Raw genomic sequence first — 13,962 nt, forward strand, 5'->3', positions numbered from 1 at the left:
GCAATTGACTTCTAAGTTGAAATCAGTCGGGATGATAACACAATCGTCTCATTGTAGACATCAAAAAGAGATAAGCCGTTGGTTATAACAACTCTTAATGTATTATCAGATTTGACTCTCTTCTTTGGAAATGACTTGTCGTTCAGGAATGTAGATTGCAGACTCACCCCTGTGTGGCAATAAAATAAAGTGGATGTTGAAATGACAGGGTTATCTTGCTCGTTCAACATAGATAACAGCTGAGAGGATTGTAGTTTAGTTGAGTCTAGAAAGTGATAGAAAATACGGAATGTTTTGCTCGCTAAATGGACCTGAGTTTGACCCATGTCATTACCATCGGTATCAGTCGAGGCAACTCTGACACTGATAGTTAAGAGGTGGAGAAAAAACAGCTGGAATTCCTGCCTGCGGCATCTCCATTTTTCTCCCCTCCCCAGTAAATGCACAACTGTCATGAACGCCCACTTTGTCATCTCACCTCCTCTACCTTGTCATTCCTGTGCTAACAAGTGCCTGTCGGTCCCACCCTGCTAGCTTCGGGGTATTTAGTACCTCTGAATGTTTTGTAGGAAAAACACAAGATCTTAGTGGTGAAGCTGGTCATCACATTAAACCACACCTCCATCCCCCAAAAGGAAGACTGATAATACTGGCATAGCAGTTTGCCATCCAATTTGCTTACAGGTGTGTTATTTTTCTCTGGCTTTATTGTTCTCAACACTCGACGAGGTCACATTACTAACACTGCAAGCTTCCATGCTCTGTACAGTTTCACGTGTGGCATGTTTACCCTCAGCATTAGTCATGCGCGACCTTGGGAGCGGTCGGCCTCTGTCCACGGGTTCGGCTCAGAGGTACCTTGGGACCTCGGCGTGCCCGTGTCACACTCTCTTGTCGCCACCTACTGATTGAAGGGTCTGTACTCACCTGCTCCTGCAAAGAGATTAGTAGTCATTAGGCTCAGACAGCGTGAGAGGCTGTCGATCAGGCTCTGGTTGCACCGCCTTGTAGCTTTGGAGACATGTTGGTCTTATGCGTGTCGGGTGGAGGGGTTTGCTTTAATAATGCTATTGTATGGTAACCTTGCAAACCTGTCAAGTCTTGTTGAATCGTCGATCAAGGGCCTGTGTGTGTGTCCTATAAATCTCTCTGTGGTTTAGTATACCTGCTTGAGAGAAACCCCTGTATCTGTTCATTCAAAACACTTCAGACATTTGTCAAACTGGATGTTTGCAAATCCACGACCACTGTCCTGGTGTTTTCCTAATGTGCAATCTTGGTAAACACAAGTTATTAGCATGGCTCTGGTGATTTTTTTAGTTCATTAGCATTAACTCTGTATTTCAGTCCACTAGCATTGTTCTGGTTGTCTGCAGAATCAATGTACCTTGCAGATGCTGACACATTTAAATTGTATTTTATGCCGACTCATGTTTAGGCCTTTTGTTATCTTAATTGACTCCGTTACTCATATTAGCAAGCGTCTCAGGACTGTACTCTTTGAAATAACTTATTATACGTAGTATTTTTGAGCACAGAGAAAATAATATTTTGAGTTTTGGCCAAAATGGTACCGCTAACTAGCTGATGTTATCAGCCCTGACTTGTGAATGTGGTTGTATTTTTGTTTCTCAAAAATGTTTCTAAATGTAAGATTTTAAATGGACGTCATCTCGATAGTGTTTATTAACTTTTTCAATCTATGATGGCAATGAAAAGAAGACTGTGATAAAACAATAATAAAAAGTGGTTTTCAGTTCCTATGTCCTCACCTACGAATAAAAAAACAAAATTTCCAGGGTATAATTCTAACTGGAAACCCACTGGTTGAACTGCAGAAGTAAATCTTTAAAAGACAAGTGAAGCTTCAAAACTGTTTGATTTACCAGTCAGACGTTTTTTCAACCATTAGTCATTTGATTATTGTTTAGTTATATTGTCAAAGCCAAAGAAACTACTTCTAAATATTCTCCTGATTGTCTCTACAGGGTTCTTGTTATGTAGCATTAGCAGCATGTTGAACAGAACTGGGGCTCAGTTGGTCGACTGGGTCATCTTCCAAATCCAAGATTAGTGGTTAGATTCTCTTATCAGCCTCTCTATGTCCTGGAGTGTCTCTGGCCAAGTCAACAAACCTCAAGTCGTGAGTGTGACTGCTCGTACAAAGCATCATTACCTTATAAAAATGAGTTAATTACGCAGTAATTTTATGTGAGTGTGTGATTTAGAACTGTAATAATATGGAGAAATACTTCAGATTGTGGCTTAATCTGTTTAAATGTCATAGTGACCAGGAGAACAATTATGCTGTATGTTTATTTTATATTTTAACTAGCTTATTTTTTTTTTTTTATATATGAGTTTGAAAGACAGCATAAATAAAACTACAAAGAAGATTTATCCCCTATTTATTTCCTCACTTCTTCACTGCCAGCTGGCTTCACATGTAGATGATTTAGTGCCATTCGCCCTTCCATTTAGTCTGTCATGTCCTCTCAGATAATGTTTTATTGTCTGGGATCTCGAGGGGTTAATGCAGCTGCTGTCCCCTCGCACTGATCTGCCCACTTCGGTCCAGGCTTTCAGGTCTTAGCTGTCCCCCCCCTTTTTTTTTTTCCCCTGGCACCCGTCCCCGACGATGACAGCTCTGTCCTATATCCACTCACCAGCTCCCCTTTGCCATTCACTTATTACCCGAGTGTAGAACCGCCACCGCTGAGCGGAGCTGGCCTGGCTTGTAGTCGGATACGTTCAGCCACCGCCCCGCGGCTGTGCGTGCAGAGGTGGGAACACGGTTCATAACATTCACCTCCGACTATGTCGGAATTGGGTCGTCGGAAAGGTCGTGAGGAAAGGGGCGTGGCCCGAGGTAGATTGTAAATACTGCGTGTGACACGCGGGGGAGCATCACTCCTCTGAGCCCTGACCTTTCAACCGTCAACTGTGGGGGGCCCGGCAGGATGCACTTCAGCATATTTCTATGAAGTTGAACCTAATATGTCGCAGTACCTTCCATATTTGACGTTCTATTGAGTGACTTGCGCTTTAATGAGTTGCTACATTTATTTGCATTCTTCCAATGTGAAGCATTTTTATAGCTGGTTTCCCCAAGTAAAGTAAGGTTGACAGGTGGCTTCTTCAGTTACAGAAAACTCCCACTACAGATCTCATATAGAGGAGGAGAGAAGAAACTCTGTGTAGTTATTTGTCCTGCTTCAAATGTACGGGTCTGCACCCCACAGTTCTGGAGCTACAGTAGCCTCTCTGTAGTGAATGGTTCAGGAGTTGATCAGTTAAAACATGCAAGATGATATTCCATTCTAATCTATGTCACTAAACAATATAAGTTCATGGTGGAAGCACTCAATGGGTAAAACTGCTTCAACAGCTATAATGAGTGACACTTGAAACCAATGACCTGCTTCAAACTGGTACAACAGATCAAAGTGGTGATTAACCATATAAATAATTGTATAATCAAACTATGTAATATAGCTGAATTTACATAAATGGTTAAGTGGCTAAAACTCGTCCTTAATTGTACTTTTATAAATTTCATACCGTAAACCAACAAACTATTTGGTTGACTGCAGCAAAATGTTATACTTGGTAAGTTTATCTGCTGTTTTATTCTTTTTTTTATGTCTTTTTTTCTTTGGTTCCAGACATATTTATTTGGTGGAAAGTGGTCAGAAGTGGCTGTTTTGCTCATAAAGGTTGCAGTTCTCCGTGTTTGGAGGCATGAGTGCAATTTAATCACAAGTACTCCTTTAGAAACAACAGAGGGGGGCCGGACAAAGCAGTGTGGGCTGTGATGGTTGAGTTCTGGCTGTGGCTTTGGCCTGGTTGGTGGAAAAGGCCACATTCTTCCTGGAAACAACCAGGACTCCCACACTGGAACAATTCCGCAACTACTTTTCTTTACTGTACACTGAATATGTGTTCGTCCACTTTTTCCAGGCCCTGTGAGCACAGACGGTATAATAATAATAAAAAAAAGCAACATCATTGTGGTCGCTGAACTGGTTGGCATGAGTCATAAAATAAACAGTGAGGGTTTGGATACAGCTCTCATGTCCTGTGGGAATTGTGAACACGCTGCATGGAGCCCCTGTGGACCGATCATGTACCGTTGACTTATTTTGGAGTCACACACATCTGGTCATGAACTGAGTTTATTTATAACCCCGGTGACCCCTATTAAGGGGGTCTCAACACACCTCGGTCCATATTATATACACATGTGTGGTTTGCTTAAAGATGCTCATATATCGCGAGCCAACGTATTTTTTGACATTGATTATAGGTACACAGAAGAAAAATGTGGTTTTAGTTACTTATTAAAGGAAAAATCTTACAATGTTTAAAAAAAAAATCACTCTTTAGAATCAGTCTGTCTCACTACACTATCTTGTGGCACAAATTGGTATTACAGGCCTTGTCGAGGCTGGTGTGAGAATTTTAACTTGTTTCTTTGCATGTTTTTGAATACTTTAGGGGATTTTATAGACTTTAAATCGATGACAGGCAGCTGTGATTTTTGTGAAGCTACAAAATTGTCTTCCACACAAGTGAAATTGTAATCTTGTATTTCTTCAATAGATCTGATGGCTTAATTTGGATTTACTCAATTACACTGTGTGGAAATTGTTGACATCGTTCGGTTTCTTAGGGGTACTTTAAGCTACTCTGTTTGTCATGATGACAACAATTTCAGTGACTACAAATCCAGGAGCAGTTGCCACATTTATTGAGGAGAGTTATGTAAGAAATGTAAGGTATGGTTTAGTGTGCTTTCTTAAATTAAATTTAGTGGCAGAGGTCAACAGCTAATTTGGATTTACGTAGGTGACTTAAATCACTGTAATAGCATATATGTATGTATTTATATTGCTAAACTTTTAATTACGATTTAAGAGACTTTGTGTTTAGTTTTAAAATTACATAATTACTTATATTTGGTTGAACATAAGCTTGCTATTTCCCGATAAATTATATATTCTATTTATTTAAAACATAGCTCATTTTGTTGACATAACTGCATTAATTAGAATCAGCAAATTGTTTGAGTGATGTTGAATAAAGTCAACATCCATTGTTTTTTCTCTCAAGTTTATAATGCAGTAATTACAATTATTATAGTTTAAACGTGGTTGAAATCACTTTCCTCCTTCCATTACCTGTTGAACCAGTGATTCATTACTTTTGGGTGGGAAACGGGCTCATTTTACCAAAAAAAGAAGTGTGTTTTTGTTCAGAGCTTCACTGAGCTTCCTGCAGGGCTCCGGGTCAGACAGTGGCACTCCAACAGAAGACGACGCATCACATTTAGCTCCCTTTTTTCCTTTTAAATCCCACTCAGGGGCAGCTCAGCTGTGCCCCGTCGTAAATTGCCACATCTTAAAGTTAACTGGTGATGGTAGCTGCATGTGTCAGTCAGAGTGTTTGGTTTCCTTCTGTGAGACATGAGGATCTTAACACAGCCGGGTGTTTCACTGTCCGCAGTGCTCAAATACATCAGTACTCCTGGAAGTCGAGGAGCTGCGACTATGTTAAGCTCGTAGGTTTTCAGATTGGCTCCGGAAAGCGTCGGGGGTGCTAAAAAACTAACAGCCTTATCTTAGGAGGCGCACATGTGTTGCTTCAGGGCCAGATTATGTCTAACAATAGTGAAAGAAACAGCTCCCTTTTAAAGGCCTGTGTGTATAAACTGAGCATGAATTGATGTTTTGAAAGGATTTCTAGTCTGATAAGGGTTAGTAGTGAGCAAGTATCGCTGGATGGGCGTTTGGTTATGTAATCATTCCCCTGGCTGGAAACAAGCAGAAGTAGATGTATGCAACACTGTCCTTATGTGTCCTTACGATGTCGTACCACAATACTTCATCAGTTAATCACACAAATACCAAACAGTGAATCCATCCTGAAAACTATGTTGAATTACCTGTTACCTTCAGCCTATCTAAAATGAAAAAAGAAAGTAAGGGGGGCAGGGCCCTCGAGCCTCTTGTCACCTGTTAGAAAGTGTTCCTTGCTTCCACCCGTCACACCAGCTGGTTGAGAGCGTCTGATCTGAAACTCACAGGGGGGCTTCAGAAGGTCTCTAGAATGTCTGATGGAAGCAGTTTGGAGCTTCGATCGAGGGAAATGTCCAGAGATGAGCGTGTACGCAGAGCAGTGCACATACCGGCACAGAATGATGTGTTGTATAGGTGAGTGGCCATGCTTGACTTTTTTGACTTGGTGAGGAGGAGCCTGATTACTGGCTGTGTTGTTTTCAGAGGTGATATCGAAAGGTTGTGAAGATGAACATGAGAAGGTTACGAGTAATGGGAGGGGTTTACGTGCGAGTTGTTGTGTGATTTCCAATCTAAAGACATTATTGAATGCATTATTCTTATATTTTATTTACATGAAGAATTTTGGAGATTGTACAATTCATTATGAACTGAACGGTGACATATTTGCTGCATGCGTCTTGATTTAATTCATATTTTCAAGAGTGAAGCTGTGTCTTCAGACTTGTAGCATACATATCAGTTTTCCCTCAGGCACTGTTGCAATTTCAATTAACTTAAAGACCAGATGTGCAGAAAAACCCCACATAGCGGGAACATTATGACAATCTGCAGCTGCTCTGTGACATTTGTGTTGGAATTGTAGGGAAAACATCGTAAATGTGACGGCAGTGTCTATAGAGTAAAACGGTGAGGTGCCACAACAAGTCTCACCGTAGTAAAAATCTACTGCACGGTGATAAAAACACAGTCGCTCAGACTGAAAACGCTGGCTGTTCAATGTATATGAGGCTGTTTTATCGAAAATGAAACCTTTATAGTAACGTCTTGGTAATTAGAAACTGTGAGCGGTTGTTAAAGTTAATAAGCAGCACACTTTCACCGATTTGATGTAAACGTATACTGGAACAATGGCTCGTCTGATGCATACCAATAGTCTATTTGTGATCATGACAAACATCACTTTAAACATGAAGTACTGACTATTGCAAAGCAATTTATATAGGCCTCAACATCAGTGAGTTAAGCCTTGATAACTGAAGTCCATTCACTCCTTGCTAAATGATCAAACCATCATCAGCTCTGGGTGCACAGTTTCTGCACCATATGAGGCACTGTTGTTCTTTTCTGCGATCAATCAAACACTCCTTATGCCCCAAAGCAGTTTGTTACAGTGCAAAATATCCTAGGCTTTGATACCAAATTTAAGATAGAGCTATTTTTCCAGAGAAAGGTGTTCATTTCAGAGAGAAGGTTTTTATTTGAACCAGTGATATTCATAGGTATAATATTAACTGTATCAGTTTTGTGCCAGTTTGTGCATTTGTTGTTTCATTCTGCTGTGGGCAGGACATGCTGGCACAAAGTAACACAGTAAAGTATTCTCACGCACACACTCAAAGCCACAAACATGTTAATGATAACGTTTCAGCCCTGCTTGGATCAGATCTTCACGTCTCCATCAATACAAAACACACCCGCTTCTATTTATACGTCTGGAACAGACGGGGTGACAGGTCTGTGATGGCAGGTGTGGTTCTACTTACAACAAAGAGCAAGTCGATCAAGGACATGGGAAGAAATAGACACGTATACACAGTACTAAGAATGATAAAACGATGGTATTCTCTGTAAATATCAAGTAATCGCATATATCTGAGCTTACTTTACCTATTGCCTCAATACATTTTGTTGCTTTCACTTAAAATCAAATCATCTGACAAAAATATATTAGTCACAAAATAAATATATTGACTTTTTTTTTTTTTTTTTTTTCAAACTACATTTAGGTGAATTTTCTGGACATGTATGTATGCAATTTCTCAAATGCATTCACATGTATGTAGACTCGACCAGCAAGGTATTAGCCTGTGCTGGTACATAAGCACCATCTAGTGGTGAGATCACTGCACTGCCTCCTTCCTCAGTCCAGGAGACAGAATAATGTTCACAGGATGGGGTTTTCCTCTCCATGACAAACTGCTCCATTACTGGAGACTCCTCCATCTCTGGAGCTAAAAATACAGCCGTGACTAAGAGCCAGTCACAATTACCAACAAAGCACATGGCGCCTCGTGTTTACGTGCGTTGCCATAGAAATGGCTCTCAAGTTCTCATTTTGTTGGTTTTTTTTCCACCCTTAAATATGCACGGCTGTGTGGAAAGTGTTGAGGGCGAGTTGGCTTCTGGAAACGCCACATGTCAGGGTGATGGATTAATAGACGACAAGCAGAATGAGGAACTACAGTAACATGAGCTACATTGGGCAATAAAGCTTGATGCTACTTCTAAGATCACATGTCCAGCTCATACAATTAGTCACTTCTAAAGGGTGGCAGCAGCATTGCTAGAATTAAGTTTATTGACTTCTTTTGTTAATGTTTAAGTCATTTAATATGTAATATCAGCACATTGGGTAGCTTGATTTCCAGTTTAGCTTTTTCTCCACTTGTAAGGAAAGTTAGGATGAGGTTTTTTTGTTGTTGTTTTTTTTATGTCATTATTAGAAACACTTGTGTGATTGATAAGCTCAAGTTATCGGCCAAGTCACTCCAAACTGTTTCACTGTTCTCACCTGCAGAGGGAGACACAACCTGTAGCCCAACAACAGCCCGGCCAAGGCATCAAATTCCCTCCCCTCTCCACCACATTCATATTCACCTAAATTAACAGTCACAATCCCAGATGTGGGGCTTTCCACTCCCCCCAGCCCACCACTTCAGCTATTTTAAACCTCAGCTGCTGTGGCTAATCTGACGGCTCGTTGGCTCGGAGTTAAATTGGGATTTTGGGCTTCATCGGCGGGTCTAGTTCTGACTGCATCATCTGAAGTCTACAGTCAGTGAACGTGCGTCACGGCACAACAACGACAAACATGCCCGCTATCCGATTGAACACGCAGGCACCGATTTGTGTGAGCCGGATAAGCGTGAACTCATTCTTCTCCTCTGACACAAACATAATCATTGATGGAAAGATGATTGTTTAATCCATCGGTGCCTTTCAACTTGGAAAGAAAAAAAAAAGAAAACAGTTTATTGTGTTAACTATACTTAGCAGCCAATTAAACATAATTATATGGAACAGCACACCCTCATGACAATGTATTCCCTCAAAGTCAGTGCTGTCTTTGAGATTTGTCGTGTTTTAACTTTATATAATTGGATTTGAGTGGAATAATCAAAGGTGCCTATGCACTAATTTCACAGCAGTAATTCTTTTGCTTTTGATTTCCTGTGAAAAAACGCAACAAATGAGCTCCAACATGTGCTGTGTTTTAGGCAGCAGCAACCCCGCCCTGCGTCTTCTTCCTCATGTTTTACCTTTTTACAGTAATAAAAAAAAAGAGAAAGCGATGATCCTGGGTGTGTTTTATCAGCATTCCTTTCCTATGAGGCGTGGTGACTGCATATTATTATGAAAATTTACATTTTCACCTGAATTGACCAAGGTGGAGAGGTTGGAGATAGAAAATGGGGGATGGGTAAACACGGTGGAGAGCTAATCTAATCTATGTGAGCTAATCCTCTCTGCAGTCCTTTTTTTTATTTTTTTTTTATCTCACAATGAAGCAAGTCCTCCCTCTCTTTGGAACCCTTGGATTTTCTCTGCAGTTCAGCACTTTCTAAAACCATAATGACACATTCTAAGCATGCTTTTGTGCTCTAATTGCTTTCTTCGGTCACTCGCTGCTTAAACACTGGTTTTTCTGGTCCTATGAAGCGGTTGCAGGTTCAACCATGTGTTTGCTGGTATCCCTGATATGTAGACTGTATAAATGACCAACATAATGCTTGGGTTTAAATTAAACGGTACAATTAGAGCAGACAAAGATGTTTAATCGTGTTGCAGCTGCAACATTTTCAACTGAGAAGGTAAGAACCATATCAAAGCACTGCAGTGGCTACAAATCCAGGTTTATGGCTAAAAGCTACATTTGCCATGCTAAAGCAACTGATGTACAAGGTATAAGCGCATAACTAATAATTTTCATGCACAGCACCCACATTTAGTTTGCTAAAGTCACACCTGAACACAATTGCACCTTGGTGTTATGAGATTATTAGCTTTGGAGGAATGTGAGTCCATCATCCAGTGGCTGTTGAGACTTGTCACTGAAATCACACAAAAAGAAAAGTACTGTATCTCCAGTGTGCCGATTGGAGAAAGTACGATTCGCCTTCTTACATCTGTGAAGGCTTGTCAATAACTTTAATTTAAACCAATACGTCTCAGATCACCATGTACCAATGTGTTGAACTGATCATTTGACCCACAATGCAAAGTGCTTAGAGGAATGTTTGGCTTCAGTTGAACAGTATTGAGGATTGCAATAGCAGTATTATACCAGTGTTCTTTCTCGTGCCGCTAATTTATTTACATTGTGACTGGGCTATACTAATTATTTTGATTAGTTCACGTGCAAATTTTTTATGGATAAACCAAGATCATTTACTTTTTTTTTTCTTGTTATCAGTGCTGTCATTTTCAATTGACAACTTTTAGTTTTTTCAGTTTTGGATTTTAATATTTTAATTCAAGAAAATAGTTTAATTTTGGACCATTTTCAAATAAACAAACAAACAGCTAAAATATAAAGTGACAGGGAAGATAGAGTTATTGAGTTTGTCCAGGAATCTGAATAAAGTAAGAGGTGAAAATTCAACATGAACGTCACCATTAAAAAAAAAAAAGTGATCAAACTTCAAAGTTGTCATTTCGAACAAGAAACTTCCCTCCTATTTTCACCAAACACTGAAAAAAACCCATCTGGTTTTGATGAAGTCAGATGAGGGTGCAGAGTAATAAGCACATTGAGACCTTAATGATATACTTCTCTTTTGGAGGAAAAATATCTCATGACAAAGATGTTCCACACTTTCCGCACCATCGCCCTGCTAATGTTTCCCAAGAGCTTCACTAAAATGTGCTCTTGTCTGACTCGCTTCACACCTATTGTTGGATCTGCATATCAGAAAATCTAAATCATTCCCCTTGTGTTTTTCATTGATAAAGGAAACCCTGCCTAGTGAGAATTATTTCCATGGAGGTACAATGTGTAGTTTTAGGCTGTGTTTGCCTTTTCCAGCCAACCCCATCAGTGTTTTTACAGTACTCCGTTCCGTCCCGTTCTTTTTCCTTACACATTTAATTGCCTCCCCTCGTACCACACCTTAATTCCGCAGCTTGCCTAGACATTGTATGAAGCTACGAAGGTGTGTCTGCAAATTTGCTAACGTGGCTCGGGATGAGTCAACACACACACACGCACACACACACACACACACACACACACACACACACTCGTACTGACACATAGTGTGTTCATGTTCACACAGGTCGGGCTGAATACCCCCGCCAGAGAAAAAGTGGTCCGATATGCTTGATGAACTGATGTCAGTGCAGGTGGGGAAATGGGACGTGTATCCAGCAGACTGGAGAGAGAAAGAGAGGGAGAGAGGATTTAGCCAAAGTGGGACGCACCCCGGCCTCCAGCTTAGCTGTCAGCACATACTACAGACGGTGTATAGGGGGCCACTATGCACTTTTTGAGCTTTGTGAAATATAAGCCTCAAAGCCTTGTGATAAACTGAATAATTGTGGGTTTTTGAACGACCTCCTCTACAGAGGTGCTTCTCTTTTTTAAAATGCAAGTTTTAGGTTGAGAAATGACACAATTGTAATTCCCATAACTGCAATAGTTATGATGAAAAATTGCAGGAAAGTGAAACATCCCTGCCCGTTTCTTCTCCCCCATTTCTTTTTGATGATTAGTCAATCACAGCATTTTTCTTCTTGTAGGTGTAATCTTGGAAATATGACCAGAATGTTCTGTGGATGAAGCAAATTTTTCTTGTTGTAGTTCCAAACACTGTTTGCTTGTGCCTGTCTGGTAAAATAAAAGAGATGAATTTGATTTTCTGTCATTTGTTTGGATTGAAGACTGCAGATTGAGAACTGTGCAGTGAGACTGAGAAAATGTGGAAACTGTAAGTGTACTTCAATTAGCGGTGTGGAATAAAGTGTTATTTGCACCACATGCAAAAAACACAAATAGATGTTTTTCACTGCGTTCTGTTGAAATTCTCAGTGTATCACTGATGCACAGGGTGTGGTCACCCAGCACCGGTCTGGAAATCCAGCCCATCCCTAAACTATCTCATCCCGCCATCACTTCTCCTTTTTCAACTCTCTCAATGTGACACGCTTGAGGAATGTTGTGATTAAGTAATAATTAACCAGAGATCTGTGTGTACAAGTATGACCAAAAAAAAACCATTTTGAGACTCCCATCTTTAGTTAATGTGTAATCTTTGTAATCTGCCATCTTTCAATTGAAGATAAAGTATTCGTCACCCACAGCAACTCTCCGGACCTTTTTACGGTGCCCTCCGACTCGGTTTCAGTGTGGATCGTCTTGCGCAAGCCCAAGCCATTATGCGCTGCAGGTTGCCACACCTCGCCCTCACCCGCCTCTGCTCGCGCCGCAAAGAGGAAGGGGTGTGTTTCGTGCCCTACCCACAGTGTCCTCTGCACACTCCAGCCACTAAATACACAGTTGCACATTGCGCACGAGGACAGGCCCAGACTTCATAGCCCACAGGCACTGCTTTCCAATGAAAGGAATAGAGTGAGTGGGAAGGAAAGGGAAAAGAGAGAGAGAAAAAACATCGGCAGGAAGAAGAAGGGCAGAGCAGAAGCTAATGAGCCAGTGAGGAGGTTAAGAGGGGAAAGGAAGGCAGGGAAATCCTAGGTTTCGCGAGGCTCTGAGGGGATTGCGACGGCTGGATTGTGAACTCGGGGACGGACAGAAGCGCAGGAGGGACAGATAGAAGAAGGAAGGAGCGAACGCTCCCACCGGGGACATTTCACCATTAGGATTTTGTGCAAACAGCGAAGATGAACTCTCAGCAGCAGAGGTACAGGAATTTCTCCTCTGACAGCATGGGCAGAGACAGGATGCCCTCAGACGATGGCTACTACCAAGGGATGCTGAAGGCCATGGACGGCAGGAAAGGTACCGGTGTGACTGCGGTCCCATTGTTCCTCTGTGTTAGAAACTGCTGCGTGACAATTAAGTGTTTTCTCCAGGGCTGTGGGTGAGCTGAGCCTTTAATAGGACATCGATCGGGTTGCACACCTTTGTGTTGAGACTTGGCTGATTTCAGTGCTGTACAATGCAGGATATTGCACATCGGGAAGCGTTTTTCCATGCTTTCTGTTTGAAAAGTTACTGGACTACACTGTACTGTCCGGTGTTTTCCCTACTGGGTGACTTAAAAAGAGGATACTCCCCTTTTCTAAGGCATCAGCAGCTTCCTCATCTCACATTGGTCAGCAAAGCCCATTCACAGTTTTTTCTTGCACATACACACACACACCAACACAGACATGGTGGGTCAGGGTGAATGAGTCACTGCAAATCCTGTCTGTATTCGTTTGCAGCATCCATTAATGTCGCACCCATTCCCTTTCTCATTCAGTCTTCCCCCCACTTTTTTTTTATACCAAGTTATTTTTAAAATTCTTCCAAAAAAACGGTTGCTGACTTGGAGTTTTCCACAGTTTTTTCTTTTCTTTTTTTTCCCTTTGCTTTGCCTCTGAAGGTATCATTAGACTGGCCAGTATCCTCAGTCTCTTTAGTTTTGGTAGCAGCCTGACAAATACTAACCAGTGTAACAGAGTGTTAAGATCATTGAAAAACTATAATGGAAAAGTAGCACATCCTGCAATAAATAGAATTTCCTTATTTTCATGGTGACGTAGATCCTGTGCTTTAAGTTAGATTTTAGTGTGAGTCAATACATTCTTGGAATAACATATGATATATAACTGCTGTAACATACAAATTATATTTTTTGTACTTCTATCTCTAAAAGGAAGTTTTTTTTATGAAAGTAAAGTTGTTTCTACTTAAATTTTAAAACTGCATAACATTTGTATG

The 13,962-nt window shown here is 40.9% G+C and overlaps 1 protein-coding gene across 14 annotated transcripts in view; it reads left to right on the forward strand.

Moving 5' to 3' along the window:
• Nucleotides 1-13,962, forward strand: part of LOC308133581 (plectin-like) — a 126,754-nt gene that overhangs the window by 71,622 nt on the left and 41,170 nt on the right. For 3 of the 14 annotated variants that reach the window (XM_080501024.1, XM_080501025.1, XM_080501027.1), the window contains exon 1: nucleotides 12,697-13,035. The exons of the other annotated variants lie outside the window; for them this stretch is intronic. In XM_080501024.1, the coding sequence (XP_080357150.1) occupies nucleotides 12,918-13,035 (118 nt within the window). In that variant the 5' untranslated portion in view covers nucleotides 12,697-12,917. Of the gene's footprint in view, nucleotides 1-12,696; nucleotides 13,036-13,962 lie in introns of those variants that run through there. 14 annotated transcript variants of the gene reach the window in all.

Source organism: Blennius ocellaris (assembly GCF_963422515.1).
Source record: "Blennius ocellaris genome assembly, chromosome: 8".
Classification (NCBI taxonomy): domain Eukaryota; kingdom Metazoa; phylum Chordata; class Actinopteri; order Blenniiformes; family Blenniidae; genus Blennius; species Blennius ocellaris.